The 19,040-nt window shown below is 45.3% G+C and overlaps 1 protein-coding gene across 1 annotated transcript; it reads left to right on the forward strand.

Annotated features, from left to right (window-relative positions):
• The first annotated feature begins 7,307 nt into the window (after positions 1-7,307).
• pcdh10a (protocadherin 10a) lies at positions 7,308-18,666 on the forward strand. The gene is made up of 5 exons (XM_062554638.1): positions 7,308-10,236; positions 11,086-11,144; positions 11,348-11,454; positions 16,235-16,392; positions 18,480-18,666. Exons 1-5 carry the CDS (start codon positions 7,714-7,716, stop codon positions 18,531-18,533), a joined length of 2,901 nt encoding a protein of 966 aa, XP_062410622.1. The 5' UTR covers positions 7,308-7,713; the 3' UTR covers positions 18,534-18,666.
• Positions 18,667-19,040: the final 374 nt, after the last annotated feature.

The following is a 19,040-nucleotide window of genomic DNA, read 5'->3' on the forward strand; positions in this document are numbered from 1 at the left end:
AGCACCCTGCAGCATAGCAGTTCACTTTCAGTCTTCCAGAAACTGTTCCTAATTGTATTACCTTGGCTACCGCTTCAATACAAACAAACAAACAATACCTTTGCTATACCTTCACGGCTGCCTCACACTCTATTTGGACTCTTGGGAGGAGTTCCACTGAAAGACATGTCTCCGAAGTAATGATGCTTTTCTCTCCCTCTCTCTGGCTACTGTTCATTTGCTAGCACTTCACATTTTCTTCTTTTTGCAAAACAGACAGGTTGTTGCCTCAGTGAAACTTGATGAAGAAAAAATGGCATTGTCCATACTTGAAACTGCCAATGCTCCTGATGAACATTTCATTTTACTTCAGAAATACATGTGTGCTTACGTGTATAGTTTAGTGACAGCTGGGCCAAATTTGCAAGGAATATCTCTGCCTCCCTGAAAAGGTTATATCTTCTGATTGTTTTAGACCCACAGCAGCGTTCACTGACACAGCAGTTCACAAATGCTAATTAAAGTAAGGGATGCAAAATTGCAAAATTGATGTGCAGGCCAAATCTCAATACAAATGTAAATCAAACAAGGAGCCGCATGAAACTATGTTGAGGGACAGGGGTTTGAGACCTCAGATTTAGAGATATACTGGCTTAAAAGTCACCCAATCCAACAGAAAACCTATCCACATTGACAAGAAATACCCACTCCAACAGAAAACCTTTCTACAATGAGAAGACTGCTCTCAGTCTGCACATATTGGGTTTCCATTTCAAACCTGAAACAGATCAAAAGTAAAAGGTTTGAGTCCAAAACCAACAACATAACTACCTAAAAGATGTCCAGAAAAACACTTAGCTGGCTAGCATGCTATCACTAGTATTGTCGCACTATGGTGGCCTTTTCTCCAATTTTGCAGGGTACTTGAAACACAGAACTACATAGCGCAAACCATGGATGGATATGTCTCTGCCTTTCCCATGCTCATATACCATTCAAATACACTTGAAGAAATACCAAACCTATTGTATTATTTCAAAACATGTCTCAGAAATGTGCAAATAATTGTTGCGTAGCCTAGCGATAGGATTCCAGGTCGGAGAACCTTTTTTCCCCCCTCCATGTCTTCTCTTCTTGGTTCTCTAATGATTCAAAATCAGTCTGGAACCAGAATTTGGAAGTGGAATTAGAATGAACTAGATTAGCATTTCTTTGTACTTCCCTGAGCGCCCGCGCAGCGCTACTTCCTGCTCTAACTCCCCCACCCTCCCGCCCCCTCCGCCTGGTCCCGGCCCTCAGCACTAGAGTGGTGTTAGTCCTCATGTGGTTTGAGAAGCTCCGGCTGAGTGCATGTAGGAGAGCGAGACCCTTGAATTGATGACATCAAGTGCTGGTGTAGGCGGTGCATAACAGGCTTTGCTCTGGGGACGCTATAGCAGTGCATAATAAGACAGTTAGCACCCGAGTCAGTGCCAGTCCCGTTTCCTTCAGGTGCTTATGCCCCCCCCCCCCCCCCCCCACCCACACACACACAAACTCACACCCACCCCTACCCCGCCCCCCATCCCTCACACACACACACACACAATTATTCTTTGTGAAACTTCTATCCATCTTTCAACTGAAGGAAAGGGTGGCACCACGACAACTCTCACAGTACCACTAACAAACATGTGGAAACAGAGTCGACATACTTCACTCTCTCCACCTCTCTCTTCTGTAGCGTCGTCTTCCGCGGCTGAGGGACTCTTGTGTTATAAGTGGACTGTCACAGTAGCACAGAAACACACACGCTATTATTCCACAGTTCATGGAAATCCAATTATTGATTTAAAGATTTCTTCATCATGGTGTGTGTGCGCGTGTGTGTCAAGCATCCAATACGGGCTCAGCTGTCAAAATGCAGCGGGGTGCCAGGCTAACACAGCCGTTACCTGTTTTCCTTTTTTCCCCTTCAGCCACAATTGTTTAGTGATGAGACCATTCTACTGGGCGCCTGCATAGCCATTATCACAGGGTTACCTTTGTTCGCAGCATATGTGCAGCGTGAATGAGCCCTCCAGCGTGCACTAACAAGCAGTTAGTGGCGTTTCAAAGGACCGCGAGGTTCTGGAGAACAAAGATGGCTGGGCGCTGGTCCTCAGAAATGTAGGCCGCCGCATAAACAGGCATGGCATCCTATGGCAGCACCCAATGAGCTGCTATCCTGACACACGCACACACACACACTCACACACACACTCACATTTCCCACAAACAAACACACTCACATACCCCAAACACAAACACACACACACACACACACACACTCACATTTCCCACAAACAAACACATACACAAACACACTCACATACCCCAAACACAAACACACACACATACACACACACTCACATTTCCCACAAACAAACACATACACAAACACACTCACATACCCCAAACACAAACACACACACACACACACACACACACTCACATACTGTACCCCACACACAAACACAGACACACACACACACACACACACACACACACAGAGGCAGACACACAGACATACTCTCACATACCCCCCAGGAAACACACACATACACACACACACACACACACACACACACACACACACACACGTCAGTAAGCAGATATTGCACGGCAAGAAAGGCGGATGTGCTCTGCTTACCTGCAAGCACTTACAGTTTTTTCCAATTGCTTACACACAATTTTTCAAACCGAGTTCTTTTTAACAAAATTTAAGCACAGGTATCCAAACGCCACACTCATTTTGCATAATTCCTAGATTCTTTGCAAAATGAAGCACTTCAGTCAAAACAAACACACTTCAGTCAAAACATACACACTTCAGTCAAAACATACACACTTCAGTCAAAACATATACACATATTTGTAAAAATGCTATTAGTTGTCATTTAACAAACACAGTCCTCAATGATCAGACACTATTGCAGCCAGTTTCACACTGCAGTGATAAATGCAAAGCGCATTTGTAAAAAGAAAAATTAGGAAATAGCATGTGCTAGATTTTTGCCCAGACATTGTTATGTAAGGGATCATTTAGATGTCCAAAAAATAGTGACAAACCCACAACATTCCTCATGATTAGTTCGACATAGGGAAAGTGTACATAAATAGGTCTATAAACTTGCACTTGCACTATACAACACTGAAGACTGCTGTAGACTGAATATTTCAAGTATTTCTTTCAATACTTACAGTATTTCTAACCATAATCAGTTATAGTGATCAACCAACAATGAAATCAATTGAACAAATAAAATCTGTAGACAAACAAAAACTACTGCATAAAGTACATACACTTTGACTCTGAAGAGCAACTACTGCAAAAGCAACAAGACTGTATAGCACACCTGAGTGCTGCGTTTTCAATTTTGCACATGTGTGCTTACACACCTGGTGGATGTGATTATCCAATTCGTTCATTAGTGTAGTCATTGGCAATCCGGGGCTTTGTAATGACAAGGAAGTAACCTCACAATCCTTATCTGTGTCTAAGGTGTGGAAATATGTGTAGAGTTTTACAAATCACTGTGTGTAATGTTTTGCAAAAAGGGTGAAGCAGACATTGTGTGTAATGTTGTGCAAATCTGTGGAGGTGTTTTGCTCCTTGGAGTAAAATTTGGCTAATTGTGTGAAAAAAAATATTTTAGTGTGTAAACAATCGTAAAAAACTGTAATCTCTTCAACTCACACTTTTTACTCACAGTAATTACACCCGGCTTTAAGACGAGGAAAAAAAACAAAACAAAACAAAAGTACACCTGAAACAGGGAACTAGCTCCAAGCACACCAACACTTATTCACTTTTTCTTTTTTTGTAGCTCTCATTCTGATGCCAAAATAGGAGGCATGTCAGACTGCATTGATCTCTCCCTGGCGATCCCTGCATGCTAGCTCCTGACCTTGTCTGCTTACAGTAATTAATTAAAATCCTGGGCAGTGGTGACAGCTGATGAATTGTCCCCTTGTTTATTATCATTCCTGCAGTAATCATAGCAGTGCACCTCCCCCCCACCTCACTACCCTGCCTCTGTTACGCACCGCCCCCTCCCTCCACACACACACACACCGCTCCTGTTATGTTGCCCACCCCCCCTCGGCGTGACCGGGACTGCTTCCCCTGGTGTCACATCAGCACTTCTGCCGTTGTGAACGAGGGCCATGCCCACTTCATTAAAGTTACTGCACACTCGCCCCTCTCACTCACTTGCATGTGTGTCCCTCCCGCCTACGTAGTCTCTCTTTTGCTCACGGCCATTTGTAAACCAACAAAACACAAATGCTTACATACAGACATACAGTATATGTCCACAAACACACATACACACACACCACCACAAATACACACACACACACACACACACACACACACACAACCACAAATACACACACACACACACACACACAACCACACATACCACACAACCACACAGACAACCAACTACATACACACACACACACACACACACAACGTGTACACTAAAATGCTTCTTTTGAACTAATTAAATCACACCCACACACTATGCGCTGTTTCAGTTGAGTTCCAGTCTCAACCATGAGAGCTTAGCAGTGGCTCCTGTATGGTGAAGGTCAAGAGTCAGTGTCAGAGCAGCAGCGCTGCCTCTGGAAAGCCTAACCTCACAGATTTCAGAATGACTAAAAGCCAAAGTGAAAATGTCTATCAGTCTTTCTCCTGATCTAAAAATGAATACTTGGAACTGGGAAAGACACACAGACACAGACCCTGTTCAGAGTCTTGGCCATGGACTCCCTTTAGAGATGTGTGTATGCTCCAGTCATTGCTCATCTCATCAATCACCCCCTCCACACACACACACACACACACACACACACACACACACACACACACTCACACACTCTCTCTTACACGCACAAAGATATATTCAAACACTTTAAAATACGGTGCCCCTGCATCTGGGTAACAGGGTGTGGCAAAATTGTTCTATGCAAATTGGGTTCTTTCATTTTCTCCCCCCGAGCTACTCCCCCAGCACGTCAAGATGTGCCCTCCTCCCACTCAATCTCACGTGTGATGGCTCTCCTCGTAGATACTCGCCAGTCAAGCAGGAGGAACCGGCCCCTCTCCCTCTCCGCCAAACGCTCCACATCTTCATTAGCATGTGTGTACTCCAGACGGCTCTGGGACCGCTCTCCTCTCCACTGATACTGATACTGATACACGGCTAATAGGAGGCCACAGGTTACAGGCTGCCCTGTGCTGGCCACAGGCTACAGGTTAACTGGTCTGCAACTGTTAACCGTTAGATATGTTAGATAGAGCTTGGATTTTGTGAGTTGCACTGAGGTGAAGTGATAATAAATAAGTCTAGGCAATAGGCCAGAATTCACTCTGTTATGGATGACATACTGTATGTGAATGTGTTAGTCGAACACAAGCTGTTTCAGTCTGGCCATCTCCCCCCCCCTCTCTTCCTCTCTCTCTCTCCCTGTCTCTCCCTCTCTCTCTCTGTCTCATCACTCTCTCTCTGTTTAAATGGTGTTTTGAGAGGACGTGAACGGCTAGAGAGAGAAACAGATAAGATAAGATAATGAGTGAAAAAGACAGGGAGGGCCCAAAAAGTGTGTTTCCTCCCTTTTTCTCCTCTACTTTTAAAAACACACTAATCAGCTCTAGGATAATTATGATGTGAGTATGTCCTTAGGGAATAACAGATATGGACATTGATATACGCACAAAGAGTCATTTGTGAAGTCATTGGTTTACTGCATAGCCAATACCACTGAATGACAATCTCTAAGCAAACCAGACAAATACAGCACTTGATATGCAACATATGCCACTCATTATGCACGATATTACAATAACATATTAACGTAACTGTATGTTCCTAATTATCATACTAATAAAAATGGCTAATATTGTAAAGAAGGCCTGAAAGCACATTTCACTTGGGGGTGCTGTTTTACACTAATAGCGTGGAATTCTTTCCTGTTTTTAGGGTCCATATACCAATGACGGCTCTTTTCAGAAGTTAAATCTCCTATCTTTAGAATCCGGAGAAAAGCGCCTTTCTTCATCTGAGAATTGGGTTTCGATGGTACTTGTTCGACTCGATTCATGTAGCGCACTGATGCATACACAAGGGAATGTTGATTAAAGACTAACAAAGCCATGTAAAGCGTTTTATTCCGAGATAAGAATTTCTAGAACACATGGCTTTCTAGACAGACTTTTAAGATAAATCTGGTCTTGAGCGGGGAAACTAAAGCGCAGTTGACATGTATAGTTACCCAGCCTTACCCTGTTTTTAGTTTTCCAAGTGAAATGAAAGAGAAAACGAATGGTAAATTTAGTTGCCGACTATCAGTGATAATTGTGGATCTTTGTAGAGTGTTGCTTCACTGCTTTTTCTCCACCGCTAGAGGGCATATGTGGCATGCGATTGGGGATGGCAGGTCTGCTCTTAGCGCGCTGACAACTCCACTGCGACAAAGACTGATATTTTGGGTGGGAGAACTTGGTTGGGCTGTGCGTTTACATCTTTGCTTGAAGGCTGTAATCAGTCGGTCATTCCAATCAGTTTTCTGGCGTGGCAGATCACTTGGGCTCAATTAACAGTCAACACACTATTATTGCGGAGAATCTGAGAAAATATCTGAAACACTGATGGGGGAGGGGGGGGGGTGCGAGAGAGAGGGAACAGTTAAAATGTTTGCACTTTCAATCGCCGCTGATCGAGAGATTGCAAAATAAATTGTCATTATCCACAGAAAGTGCGCTCTCTTGAATTCTGAAGCATTGACGCTTGTAGTTGCCTGCGTGGCCGTGCGTGGCATACAAACGTCAACAATGAGTCACTGACAGAAGTACGTTCATATACAATTACGTGATGGAAACACATTCGTGTTAATTGTATGCCCTTCAGTGATCTGTACATACATTGCTTAGGTTATGCCTTTTTTTTTGGGAGAAGCACAACATGATAACACACACGGCACAGAAATGTTTGTGGAAAACTTATATTGAGATGCAAGCTCTTGCTCGATACACTCTTTGGCTTTATTTCGGAAGACATGTAAATCAATTAATATTTTATCCTATGAGAGTATTGAAGTAGTTGTTAGTGAGATCCCGAAAGAGCTCTGTTTGGCGTTGCAGTGCCCCAATCAGGTGGAACGTCGGTGGGTGTCTGTGGCCACTATTGGCTGACAGAGGAAGAGCCTTGCGCAAAAACGCGGAGAGCTAATCACTCGGTAGGCAGAAGTCGACCTGAGAAGACCACTGGATTCTCTACGAATGACCGACCGGTGAAAATAGCTTGACGCATAAACTGAGAGCTTTTAAACAGAATTCATCCTAGAGTTACTTATTTCCATGTTATGCGCGTGTAAGAGTTTCACAGACATTGAACGCAGCTCTCCAAAGGAAACGGATAACCTGCCTTCCCAGAATGTTCAGTCTGGTTACAAAACTCCCGAATCTCTGTAGGATTCGGTAGGACTGGGATCAAATGGCTACAGCTCTGCCCTCTGAAACGACATGGTTACCGGGTGAAGTGAGCCAACATTGTGGAATTGCTGTTTTGGAAAGCCGTCTGGTGTGTGTTTTTCTATGGACAGAGGCGATGGGACATTCCTAATCCGGGCAGCAGCAGCAGCAGCGGCGACGGTGGGAGCAGCAGCAGAAGACGGAGTACAGCATCTAAGTGCACTTTCTCTTTGGAGATGATTTTGTTATTTCTCCTCTTCTCTATCGTTGATGGAGTGCTTTCTCAACTGCACTACTCTGTCGCAGAGGAGCAGGAACATGGAACTCGGGTGGGGAATATCGCCGAGGATTTGGGTTTGGACATAACCAAACTTTCAGCCCGCAGGTTCCAGACGGTACCTAGCTCACGGACCCCTTACCTGGAAGTGGATCTCGAGACCGGGGCGCTATATGTCAACGAGAAAATCGACCGAGAGGAGCTCTGCAAACAGACTATCCCATGTCTCCTCCACCTCGAGGTGTTTTTGGAAAACCCACTGGAGCTTTTCCGCGTTGAAATAGAAGTGTTGGATATTAACGACAATCCTCCGAGTTTCCCTGAAACCGACATCACCGTGGAGATCACCGAGAGCGCAATCCCCGGAACTCGCTTTCCAGTGGAAAACGCGTTCGATCCTGATGTGGGCACAAATGCGCTCAGCACCTACGACATCACGTCCAACAATTACTTTTACCTAGACATGCAAACGCAGGGCGACGGGAACAAATTCGCAGAGCTGGTTCTAGAGAGACCGCTGGACCGGGAACAGCAGGCGGTTCACAAGTATGTGCTGACCGCGGTAGACGGCGGCGTGCCTCAAAAGACGGGCACTGCACTGCTTGTGATAAGAGTCCTGGATTCCAATGATAACGCGCCCGTTTTCGATCAATCAGTGTATACCGTCAGCCTGAAGGAGAACTCTCCAGTGGGCACGCTGGTCATTCAGCTGAACGCCACAGATATGGATGAGGGTCAGAATGGCGAAATAGTTTATTCTCTTAGCAGCCACAACCCACCACGAATTCGGGATTTGTTCAACATAGATTCCAGAACAGGCAGGATAGAAGTGACCGGTGAAGTGGACTACGAGGAAAGTAATACGCACCAGATATACGTCCAGGCGAAAGACCTGGGACCGAATGCTGTACCAGCGCATTGCAAAGTTCTGGTGAAACTGATCGACGTGAATGATAATACACCGGAGATCAGTTTCAGTACCGTCACTGAGTCGGTGAGCGAGCAGGCTGCCCCGGGTACTGTGATCGCGTTGCTGAGCGTAACGGATCGCGACTCCGGAGAAAACGGCCAAATTACCTGCGAACTGCTCGGAGACGTTCCGTTCAAACTCAAATCGTCATTCAAAAACTACTACACAATAGTGACAGATGGCCCCCTTGACCGAGAGAGTGCCGACTCATACACCATTACCGTTGTGGCGAAGGATAAGGGGGTACCTTCCCTCGCCACAAGTAAGTCTATTAAGGTACATGTATCTGACGAGAATGACAATGCACCCAGATTCACGCAGCCTGTTTACGACGTGTACGTGACAGAAAATAATGTTCCAGGTGCTTACATTTATGCTGTGAGTGCCATAGACCCTGATATGGGACCGAACGCGCATGTTAATTTCTCCATATTGGAGTGCGACATACAGGGCATGTCAGTGAAAACTTTTGTGTCCATTAACGACGAAAATGGCTATGTGTACGCAGTAAGATCATTTGATTACGAGCAAATTAAAGACTTCAGCTTTATGGTACAGGCGAGAGACTATGGAAACCCCATGCTAATATCAAATGCCACAGTGAATGTTATTATTGTAGACCAGAATGACAACGCGCCAGCGGTCATCGCACCGTTGGGAAAGAATGGCACCGCCAAAGAGCATTTGCCCCGCTCTGCGGAGCCAGGTTACCTGGTGACGCGTATAGTCGCCATGGATGCGGACGACGGCGAGAACGCACGTCTGTCCTACAGTATTTTGAGGGGGAATGAGCAAGGTATGTTTCGCATGGACTGGAGGACTGGCGAGCTGAGAACTGCTCGCAGGGTCTCCAGCAAAAGGGACTCACCGCACCCCATTGATCTGTTGATTGAGATACGCGACCACGGCCAGCCGCCCCTCTCCTCTACGGCCAGTCTGAGCGTGATGCTGGTGGACAGCGTGGTGGAGAGCCACAGCGGGGACCGGGGCTCCTCCAAGTCAAAGGAGGGCTCCCTGGATCTTACCCTCATCCTGATCATCGCGCTGGGCTCCATCTCCTTCATCTTTCTCCTGGCCATGATCGTGTTGGCCGTGCGGTGCCAAAAGGACAAGAAGCTCAACATCTACACGTGCCTGGCGGGGGACTGTTGCAGCCTGTGCTGTGGTTTCGGTGGGCCGGTGTGCTGCTGTGGCCGTCAGGCGCGGGGACGGAAAAAGAAGCTCAGCAAGTCTGACATTATGCTCGTGCAGAGCACTAACGTGACCGCCAGCAGTGCCGCACAGGTGCCCGTAGAGGAGTCCGGTAGTTTCGGCTCCCATCACCAGAACCAGAACTACTGCTACCAGGTTTGTCTGACCCCCGAGTCTGCCAAGACCGACCTGATGTTCTTAAAGCCCTGCAGCCCTTCAAGGAGTACGGACACAGAACACAACCCATGTGGGGCTATAGTCACCGGATATACGGACCAACAGCCAGATATAATTTCAAATGGCAGCATCCTGTCCAGTGAGGTGAGAAAGCCTTTTCCATCATGTCAGCTATGCATACATGTTTACTATGTTGGCATTATTTTTGGTTTATAAAACATACATACACACACGCATGTACACACACAATTACGCACGCACACACGCGCACGCACGCGCGCGCGCGCGTACACACACACACACACACACACACACACACACACACACACACACACACACACACACACTCACACACGGTTTAAAAAGGACAACTCCAAAAAAATGCAAAGGGCCTCAAAATATGCAAAGCATATTTGCCATTAAATGCCGTTAATGGATACTAAATATAATTGAAGATGTCTTGTTTCAGTGTTTGGTTTGACTGCCAGGAGGCCAAAGTTTCAGGCTTAATTAGATGCCTTACATATGACATGATGACAGTTCTGTCAGCTTTTACTAGTCTTGCACGACGGCGACCCAAAATATATTTGAAATTCTGCGCAGTCTACAAGCACAGCGTTCCTTTTAAATTGAGGCGATGTGACTGCGGGCTAAAGGCACTGTAATGTTAATTATGCTGGGCACGGCTGGGCAGAGCTGCAATCGAACAAAGGTGGTTTTATCATAGTCGCCTTCACATAGGGCTTCATCACAGCATCATTGCTGGATCTTCCACTCATGCGTTTCGATTGAATGTACAATAAAACGCAATTAATATGTAAGCGTTTCTTGTTTTCACCACTCACACTTTGTAAAGCACTCGAGAGTAATACGACATTTTTTGTTGTCTATTAATTGTAGCCCCTGTTCATGTTTACTGCAATCGAACCTCACACTGTTTTGCGTGTGTGTGTGTGTGTGTGTGTGTGTGTGTGTGTGTGTGTGTGGCTTTAGACGAAGCATCAGCGAGCAGAACTCAGCTACCTGGTTGACAGACCCCGTCGTGTTAACAGGTGAGTAAACATGCTACAACACTGCCCTGGAAAATGACCTCTTTAGCTCTCATACTCAGCGTCGTTGCACACAGTAAAAACACCCTCGAAGCCCACTAAATTACAGCATAAGACATAAGACATGAGACATAAATCTAAAGTGTTGCATCGTAACTGTGTGCCGTTTCATTTTCTTCACTTTTTTTTTGTCCTATCGGTTTTAGTTCGGCGTTTCAGGAAGCGGACATTGTAAGTTCGAAAGACAGTGGACATGGGGACAGTGAACAAGGCGACAGTGACCACGACGCAACCAATCGGGGGCATTCGGCGGGTAAGCATTGTCAATTATGTGATGTTTTATGCAGTTTTTTATGTCCACGGTGGCTAAGGCCACGGTAGGAATGTTGTGGTGCTGAAGGAACAGCGACATTCCGATAGTCGTTCTACAATGATTCACCAGAAACGATCTCACCATAAAGCTGACCAAATTTGTAGTGAGTTGCCTGTTATCAAACTTCTGCTTTCTCTACTTTTAAGTAACAGGTCGTTTGTTGGGTTTCATAATAGTAAACATTTTTCCTCATACACATAAAAAAAACCAACACGGGGAAAAATCATTCAATCCCTCTCTCTTTCCGGCATACACACACACACACACACACACACACACACACACACACACACACACACACACACACACACACACACACACACACACACACACACACACACACACACACACTAAACTGGCAATGTATAGCAAATGGAAAGTTGCCTAGATTTATTGGTAATCAAATCACCATATCAGATAAATTCTGTATATATGGCCTATCTATTGATCAGAAAAAAGACTGAAAATTCCAGGGCTTGTAACAATTTGATTTTAAATAACACTGACCTTACTCTAAAGAGTTTTGACATTCAGCTCTCATTTGGCAAATGTCAAGATGTTGTATTGCCAAGTATGATTTCTGTACCATGTGGAATTGAATACAAATGGACTGGGTTGTGCTCTACACCACCTGTATGTGACTACCTGATGTGGATACTTCAGTTAAGTGCTGCAAGTAGGATGCGTTCGAGATGCGCAGAGCAGAGCAACTACAAAAAAATAATAAGCAAAGGGATAAAAGGATGAAGAAAAGAGGAGAAGAACTGTGAGGGTAGAGGAGGGTGAGACAAGTCTGCGTTTTGAAAGGCATAGAGTGAGGTCAGCGGCGATGAGAGGCTGCGATTCTGCTGGCATATCTGGGCTCTTTCCCCTTTGGGCGCTCTCCTTCCTCATTTTGTCTGCAGCACACGTTGGCACTCTTCAACACCTCAGTGCTCTGTGATTCATTTCCAGACCTTTTGCATAGCCAATTATCAAATGAAGGTTACCATGAAGGCCCATCCACGGGCACGGGGTGCTCCACTGCCTCAGCAAGTCCCTTTCAAGTGAGGAGGCCATTTTATGGCAGATCATGTATGAACATGGCCCGGGAGGTCACACACACACACACACACGTGCACACACACTCACACTCACACACATACACACAGGCGTGCACACACACACACACACACACACACACACACGAGGAGAGACAGAAGATATAATATACTGTGAGATAGACTGTTAGAAGCAAATGTGAGTTACATTCACATTCCATGAAACCTACAGGAACAGTCCGAACTCTTCCTCACCCTCCATAAACAGAAATGACAAACAGAGAGAGAGAGAGAGAGAGGGAGCGCCATAGGGACACACATTCACAAGCAAACAGAAGCAGCGAATGTAAATCGCATGGTGCGTGTTTGGATATCAGTCTAAATTAAGGTTGTTGTTCAGTGGCAACCACAGAGAGGGTGGAGAGCAATGAAAATCGATTGGGAGAGATTTCAGGCTTTTAAATTATTGTAAAATAATGGAGGAAGTCTGGAGGGGGTGCGGGGGTGTGGGGGCTACTCTTAAAGCGATCATTATCTCAGCGTTTGTTTGCTGTGTGAGAGAGGTGTGACAAATTAGTCAATTAGATTGGGCACATTACACTGACAATTATTTACTAATTAGGTACGGAAGGAGATGACGTTAATCAAATCATTCCTGTCATCGCGGTTTCATGGTATCGCTTTCCAGTGGGCCTAACCGTTTGAGTCCGTAGCTCGCGGGGATCCGTGCCAAAGACCAGGGTTTATTATTTCCAAGTGTTGGAAGTATCTCTTCTAGTGGCACACTGGACAAGGAATGCAATTTGTCTTTCTAGGTCATGCTCTGATGTGACTGATGAATGAACTGCATGTGTAAAATGGTAGAAAATGGATTTTCCACCGTGAAAAGGATGCAGTATGTCCCTAGTTAACTCCCACCCTGGCACTTCATAAACAATACACATACGTGTCCACCACACTAATGCAAGGTTACAGGCTCATTCAGTTTCCCATTGTGAAGCAACAGTGGCGTGATATGTTGCTGATGCCTATTTACGACAATATTTTGAATTCATCAGGTACATCTGTGGAGCCTTTGACCTTGATGTCAGCTTGAATTGTGTTTCCTGTCCGGTGTATTTAAATCAGCGCATTCTCCCAAACCTGTGCATTATTGATTCTAAATGTCAGGCTAGAAGTAGGCCCCTGGTTTGAGTATCATAATCCAATTAGTAATCTGTGTCAGGTAGCGGAAATTGACGTGACATTCTCTGTGGATATCGACTTCACTTCTGTAGCTTGTCAATGCGCGTAATAAGTTATGGGATAAGATCAATGGTCCCTGCTACACTGTCTCCAGATTGCTCGTTTTGTGGCCGTGTCGATGGAGTCATCAATTAAACGAGCAGTGAGGAAATCGAGGCGAGGCTTACCGCTCACGAGGCTTGCATGCAACGTTTCTTTTTTTTTATGTCACCTTTAATGCTTCCTTTGTGCATGTGTGTGTATATGTGTGTGTGTGTATATGTGTGTGTGTGTGTGTGAGAGAGAGAGAGAGAATTGTGTGTGTTTCATGGAATGTTTTTCAAAGAGAAGAATGCGTAGGGAGGAGTATGCAGTCATTTGCATGTTTGATATGCATGTTGATGTATGTTTGTGCGTGGGCTTTGTGTGTGTGTGTGTGTGTGTGTGTGTATGTGTGTGTGTGTGTGTGTGTATGTCTGTGGGCGTCTGCAGGGGGCCAGGGCTTGATGATGAAGTCCTGCTGTGATTGCACTGTTGCTGGTGGAGGTTGTCATTGCTAGTCACTGTTTTCCTGCTTCTCTGTTTGGCCCCCGTGCAGCGACGGGAAGGGTGACGCAAACAAACAAATCCCAATCACGAGCCCAGACACGGCCGAGGAGGGGAAACAACTTGCATTTGCCTTGAACATATTCAGCACCACTCTCACTGGCTCTGCAGCGCACAGCCTCTTATAAGTCCCCACACATATGCCATGACTCTCATACACACCGATGTGCATATGTGGCACGGGCACACACGCACACACACACACACACACACACACACTGCATATATATTCTTTCAGAGGAGATGAGAGAAGGCTCTGACGTTCTTTTCATCTCTCTCTCTCTCTTTTCACCTCTCTGTCTGCTCCACCCTTTCCCTATGCCCATCTGTCTTCCAAGAACCCTACCATAGCAGACACACACACACACACACACGCACACACACACACACATGAACACGCACACACACGCACACACGCACACACACACACACACACACACACACACACACACACACACACACACACACATGGAAATGCACACACACACATGCACATGCACACATGGAAATGCACACACACACATGCACATGCACACACATAAACACACACACACACACACACACACACACAGAATGAGAGAGAGAGAGAGAGAAGTAGAGAGAGAGAGAGAGAGAGAGTAGTCTCAGGTTTATCAGTGGGCCAGGTTTGTCTAACTAGACCCTTTGATCTTCCTCAGTAAAGCCCTCTGCCATTACCAAGTGCAGATTAGAGAAAAGTCAGGAACATTCTTCTCTCTCTCTCTCTCTCTCTCTCTCTCTCCATCTCTCTTTCCACCTTCTGCTGCACCCAGCCTCTTGTCCTGTCACTCCCTGTCCTAAACTTACTCCCACACACTTCCTCATATATGTGAGCACACCCTGAGCCCCCCACCCCACACATGTCTTGTCTCTTGTGTCTTGTTCTCCATCCTCCTCTTCTCCTCCTTCAGTCTTCTCTCTCTCTTTCTCTCTCTCTCTCTCTGTCTGTCTCTCCTCCCCCTCTCCCTCCTCACATGGGCTTTGATCAGTGTGCTCCTACATCCTCTCTCCTCCAACATTGTCCCAGTGCAGACGAGCTGCAACCCATTTCAATCTGCAAGCAGAGGGAGAGATTGCCTGAGGACCTTGTTACAGCTCCCAGTGACGCCGTCGTGCCTGTTTTATTTATTCATATATTTACTTATTCATTTTTTTTTTGCCTCCTTTTCTATTCCTTTTCAAAAATGCGAGTAATTAACTCAAACAGCGCGGTAACGAGTCTGAGGGTTTTGTAGCTTTTGGTGGGTTATTGTTTCTGGCAGGCGCCCTGAATCCTTTCTTGCTCGTCTCGCTCTTTGATGTCACCCATTGTCTCAATTCATATTTCACACAACTGGTGTCACAGGATTGTAAGGCCCTCTTTATGTTTACAGACGGCAGAGACAAAAACACACACAAACACGCCTGAAAATGTGTTTGCTCCCCGGGCTGCCGGGGAAAACAGTCTCTCCCGGGGTTGCAAGAGTCAATAGAGTTCAGTAAATTCATGCCACTGTGCTAAATGTTCATTATTCATTTTTTTAAAGTGTTGTATTTAGACATTTTTTGATATGTGTAGGAATGAAGAATAAAGAAAATAGGCAGATGCACTGCAGCTCAGCTTTCAGTGTGAACCATCACACTGTTTTGAGTGTGCTTTCATGCAGATGTGATTGGTGAACTAGTCTGGGAGATGTTAATCCGCTCTGAGATTAAGAATGGTGTCAGATGGTGTAGTTTTTTCTACAGGAATCACTGTAAAATCACAGCGTTAGCCTCCAGTCTCATACACTTCCGTTCGCTGCGCAACTCACCTTCTTTTTTGTCTTTTCTTTGGTTTGTTTGCTTTTCAGGAGCTGACCTCTTCTCCAACTGCACGGAGGAGTGTAAGGCCCTGGGGCACTCCGACCGATGTTGGATGCCCTCGTTCGTGCCCTCGGACAGTCGCCAGGCCTCCGACTATCGTAGCAACCTGCACGTGCCTGGCATGGACGCAGTGCCCGATACTGAGGTAGTACTTGAAAGCCAAGTGCAAACAGGGGCTAGATCATTCTCCACCTTTGGCAAAGAGAAGTCACATCACGGCACGCTAGAGAGAAGAGAATTAGACATTCTCTTGCCTAGTGCTCCAACGCCACACAGAGCCAACTATTTGTGTGAGTATATAATCTAGGCCATCAAATCTCCACTACTCCACGGCAGGAAATCTGGTCCAACTTTTTTTTTATTTTATTTTTGCAAAAAAAAAACGAAGGGCCATTATTTTTCATATATGTATACATATGAATAGCTAATATATATTTACAAAAATATGGCTCTAAGTACCCCCTTCCTTTTCCTTAATACGCCTGACAGGGGCTTCCTACTTTTCCCTTTTCCCACCCAAAAAAACAACAACAAATCTAATAAAAAATGTTTTTTATTCAAATTGATGTGTCCAACCTTTTTGTCTTGAATCTTCCTCAAATTGCCCCAGCTACTTTGTCCCTCTCTTGTTCGAGTGGCCTCCCGCAGTTGAGGTGCCACTCTGTCTCACGAGAGCAGAGGAGTCAATGGCATTACGTCTGTTGTGACTTTTCATTGAATCCACATGCTTTGTCATTGCCAACATTACATTATGCTATCATCACCATCTGTGCTGGGCCTCAAGTGAGCAACGCAAAAACAAACAAACAAAAAAAAACAACACAAATGGAAGAATGCAGAATTAGACTCTACACGCTGATGCTAACCATATATGTACAGAGGCAAATGTGCTATAAACGGTACCTGTTAAGAGGTGTAAGAGGATGAAATTGTCATAATTGAATTTTCTGTGTACCACCTGCCACTGCGAAATGTTAGAAATGATAATGGACTTAGCTCGCTGTCAGACTTTGATGCAGTAGCTCTTATCATTCCTCTGAGATGTGAAAAGGGTTACAGAAAGGAGCTGGTCCTCATAAAAAAAGAATGGTGTACAGAGCTCTGTGAATACCTAAAAAATCTGCAAGTTGCTAATGGAGTAAAATGAGTATGTACAGTACGAAAGGTCAGTGTATAGAGTAGTCAAATAACCTCTTCTAAACTCTTCTGGAGATAACACACCACATTGCAAATGGACTGCTTTGTGGACAGGAAAGTAAAAGCCAAAAAGACATAACAGATTGCAGTTTTCACGAGATGGCATTGTACTGAATACTTTTCAACTAGAAATGTGTCACCTAGTTTTAAAATTGATGCCTGTTACCTGTTCAAATCCTTTCAGCCCATTTGCAGTCAATTTCAACATTCAATTCAACACTTTTTTTGGTCACTTGGGCAGAAAGATGACTGACAAACCAGTATGCTTTTTCTGAGGAGTCATATATGCCCCGTATATGTTTATTGTATATTTTTCACGATTTAGAGAGCCCCCAAACCATATTTCTAATTATTATCGGTGGCGTAACAAACCGCATACTGTCATCCTGTAAATTGATTCTGTAAAATTAAGCATTTTCTGAGCAGGCTGAAGTACTAATGCCATATCTATGGTTCTGGGCCAGTCGAGTCGTAAATGTGACGTGGGTCACATGTTACTGTACGCTAAATAGGTACCATTGGTATCACATGAAATCAGATGAAAAGCGGGTGATCATCTGCCCATTGGCATGCTGCGGTCATGCAGATCGATGACGTCAATAATGAAAAATGTTCTGAACATCAGCGTCCGAGAACTGGGACAGTGTGCACAGCAAGAGCGGTACAAATATTTGCATGATGGGTCTAAAAATGAGCTTGCCATGCTGACATAAACATCACCTCTCCCCAAGTGCTAGCTGGATGTGGCTTTAGTGTCACGTGAGAGTGTCATTCTGCATACACGCCATGAGATTCCTGCTGCATGTGCACTCTCGAATATTTCCCCTCCGTTCTGCTCAGGCGGTGCTCATTTGGTGTCATGGCTAATTTTCAGTGTGATTTGTGGTCATTGTCGTGGTGCTGACATTACAAGCAAAAGAGAGAGAGAGAGAGAGTGCGAGAGAGAGAGCGAGAGAGAGAGAGAGAGAGAGAGAAATGGTGTGTCTGTGTGAGGTGACATCTTTAAATGCTTTGTTGTCTCTCCACTTTTTGCAGCCCGGAAAAGGATTTGCTAGCTCCTTCCGCGTGGACATACCCGAGACAGCGTGAATTTGCACAAAATGCGCCCGGCCAACAAAAGCATCCACTTTTCCACATCATTATCATGTTCAGCCAGCTGCCGCTGGGCCCTGGAGGACCACAAGCTGGGCCTCAGTGGGGGCATGGTCGGGGCAGCGCTGGGCTGGGGAAGGGTTGGGGGGGTGGGGGGGGGGGCAGTGGGGGGGGGGTCGCTGGGACTAAATACACGCTAATGTCCTGGATCAGCACTGAGGCCTCTAAACTGTTCTCAGCAGGCCTGAGAAACGCACTGAAATCCTTCTCTGAGAAGAAACGAAAATCAAACGTGGACAACAAAAGACAAAAAAAGAAAGACAAAAAGAAAGAAAGAAAGAAAGAAAAAAGACAAAAGCAGACTGGAACGTGCGCTTAAATGGGACAATGGGACAAAACAGCAAACACAAATGGAATGGAGGGAAAAAAAGACATTTTGCTGATCTAGGTTGAGCCTGTTTACAGCATTCTGTCAATCGTCAAGTTTATCTGAGCCCTTTACTT

The sequence above is a fragment of the Sardina pilchardus genome, chromosome 2, assembly GCF_963854185.1.
Source record: "Sardina pilchardus chromosome 2, fSarPil1.1, whole genome shotgun sequence".
NCBI classification, from domain to species: Eukaryota; Metazoa; Chordata; class Actinopteri; order Clupeiformes; family Clupeidae; genus Sardina; species Sardina pilchardus.

Coding starts and splice junctions, on each gene's coding strand:
- pcdh10a (XM_062554638.1), top strand. CDS start 7,714: ATGATTTTGTTATTTCTCCTCTTCTCTATCGTTGATGGAGTGCTTTCT. Junction 10,237..11,085: donor GCAGCATCCTGTCCAGTGAG/GTGAGAAAGCCT, acceptor GTGTGGCTTTAG/ACGAAGCATCAGCGAGCAGA. Junction 11,455..16,234: donor CAATCGGGGGCATTCGGCGG/GTAAGCATTGTC, acceptor TTTGCTTTTCAG/GAGCTGACCTCTTCTCCAAC.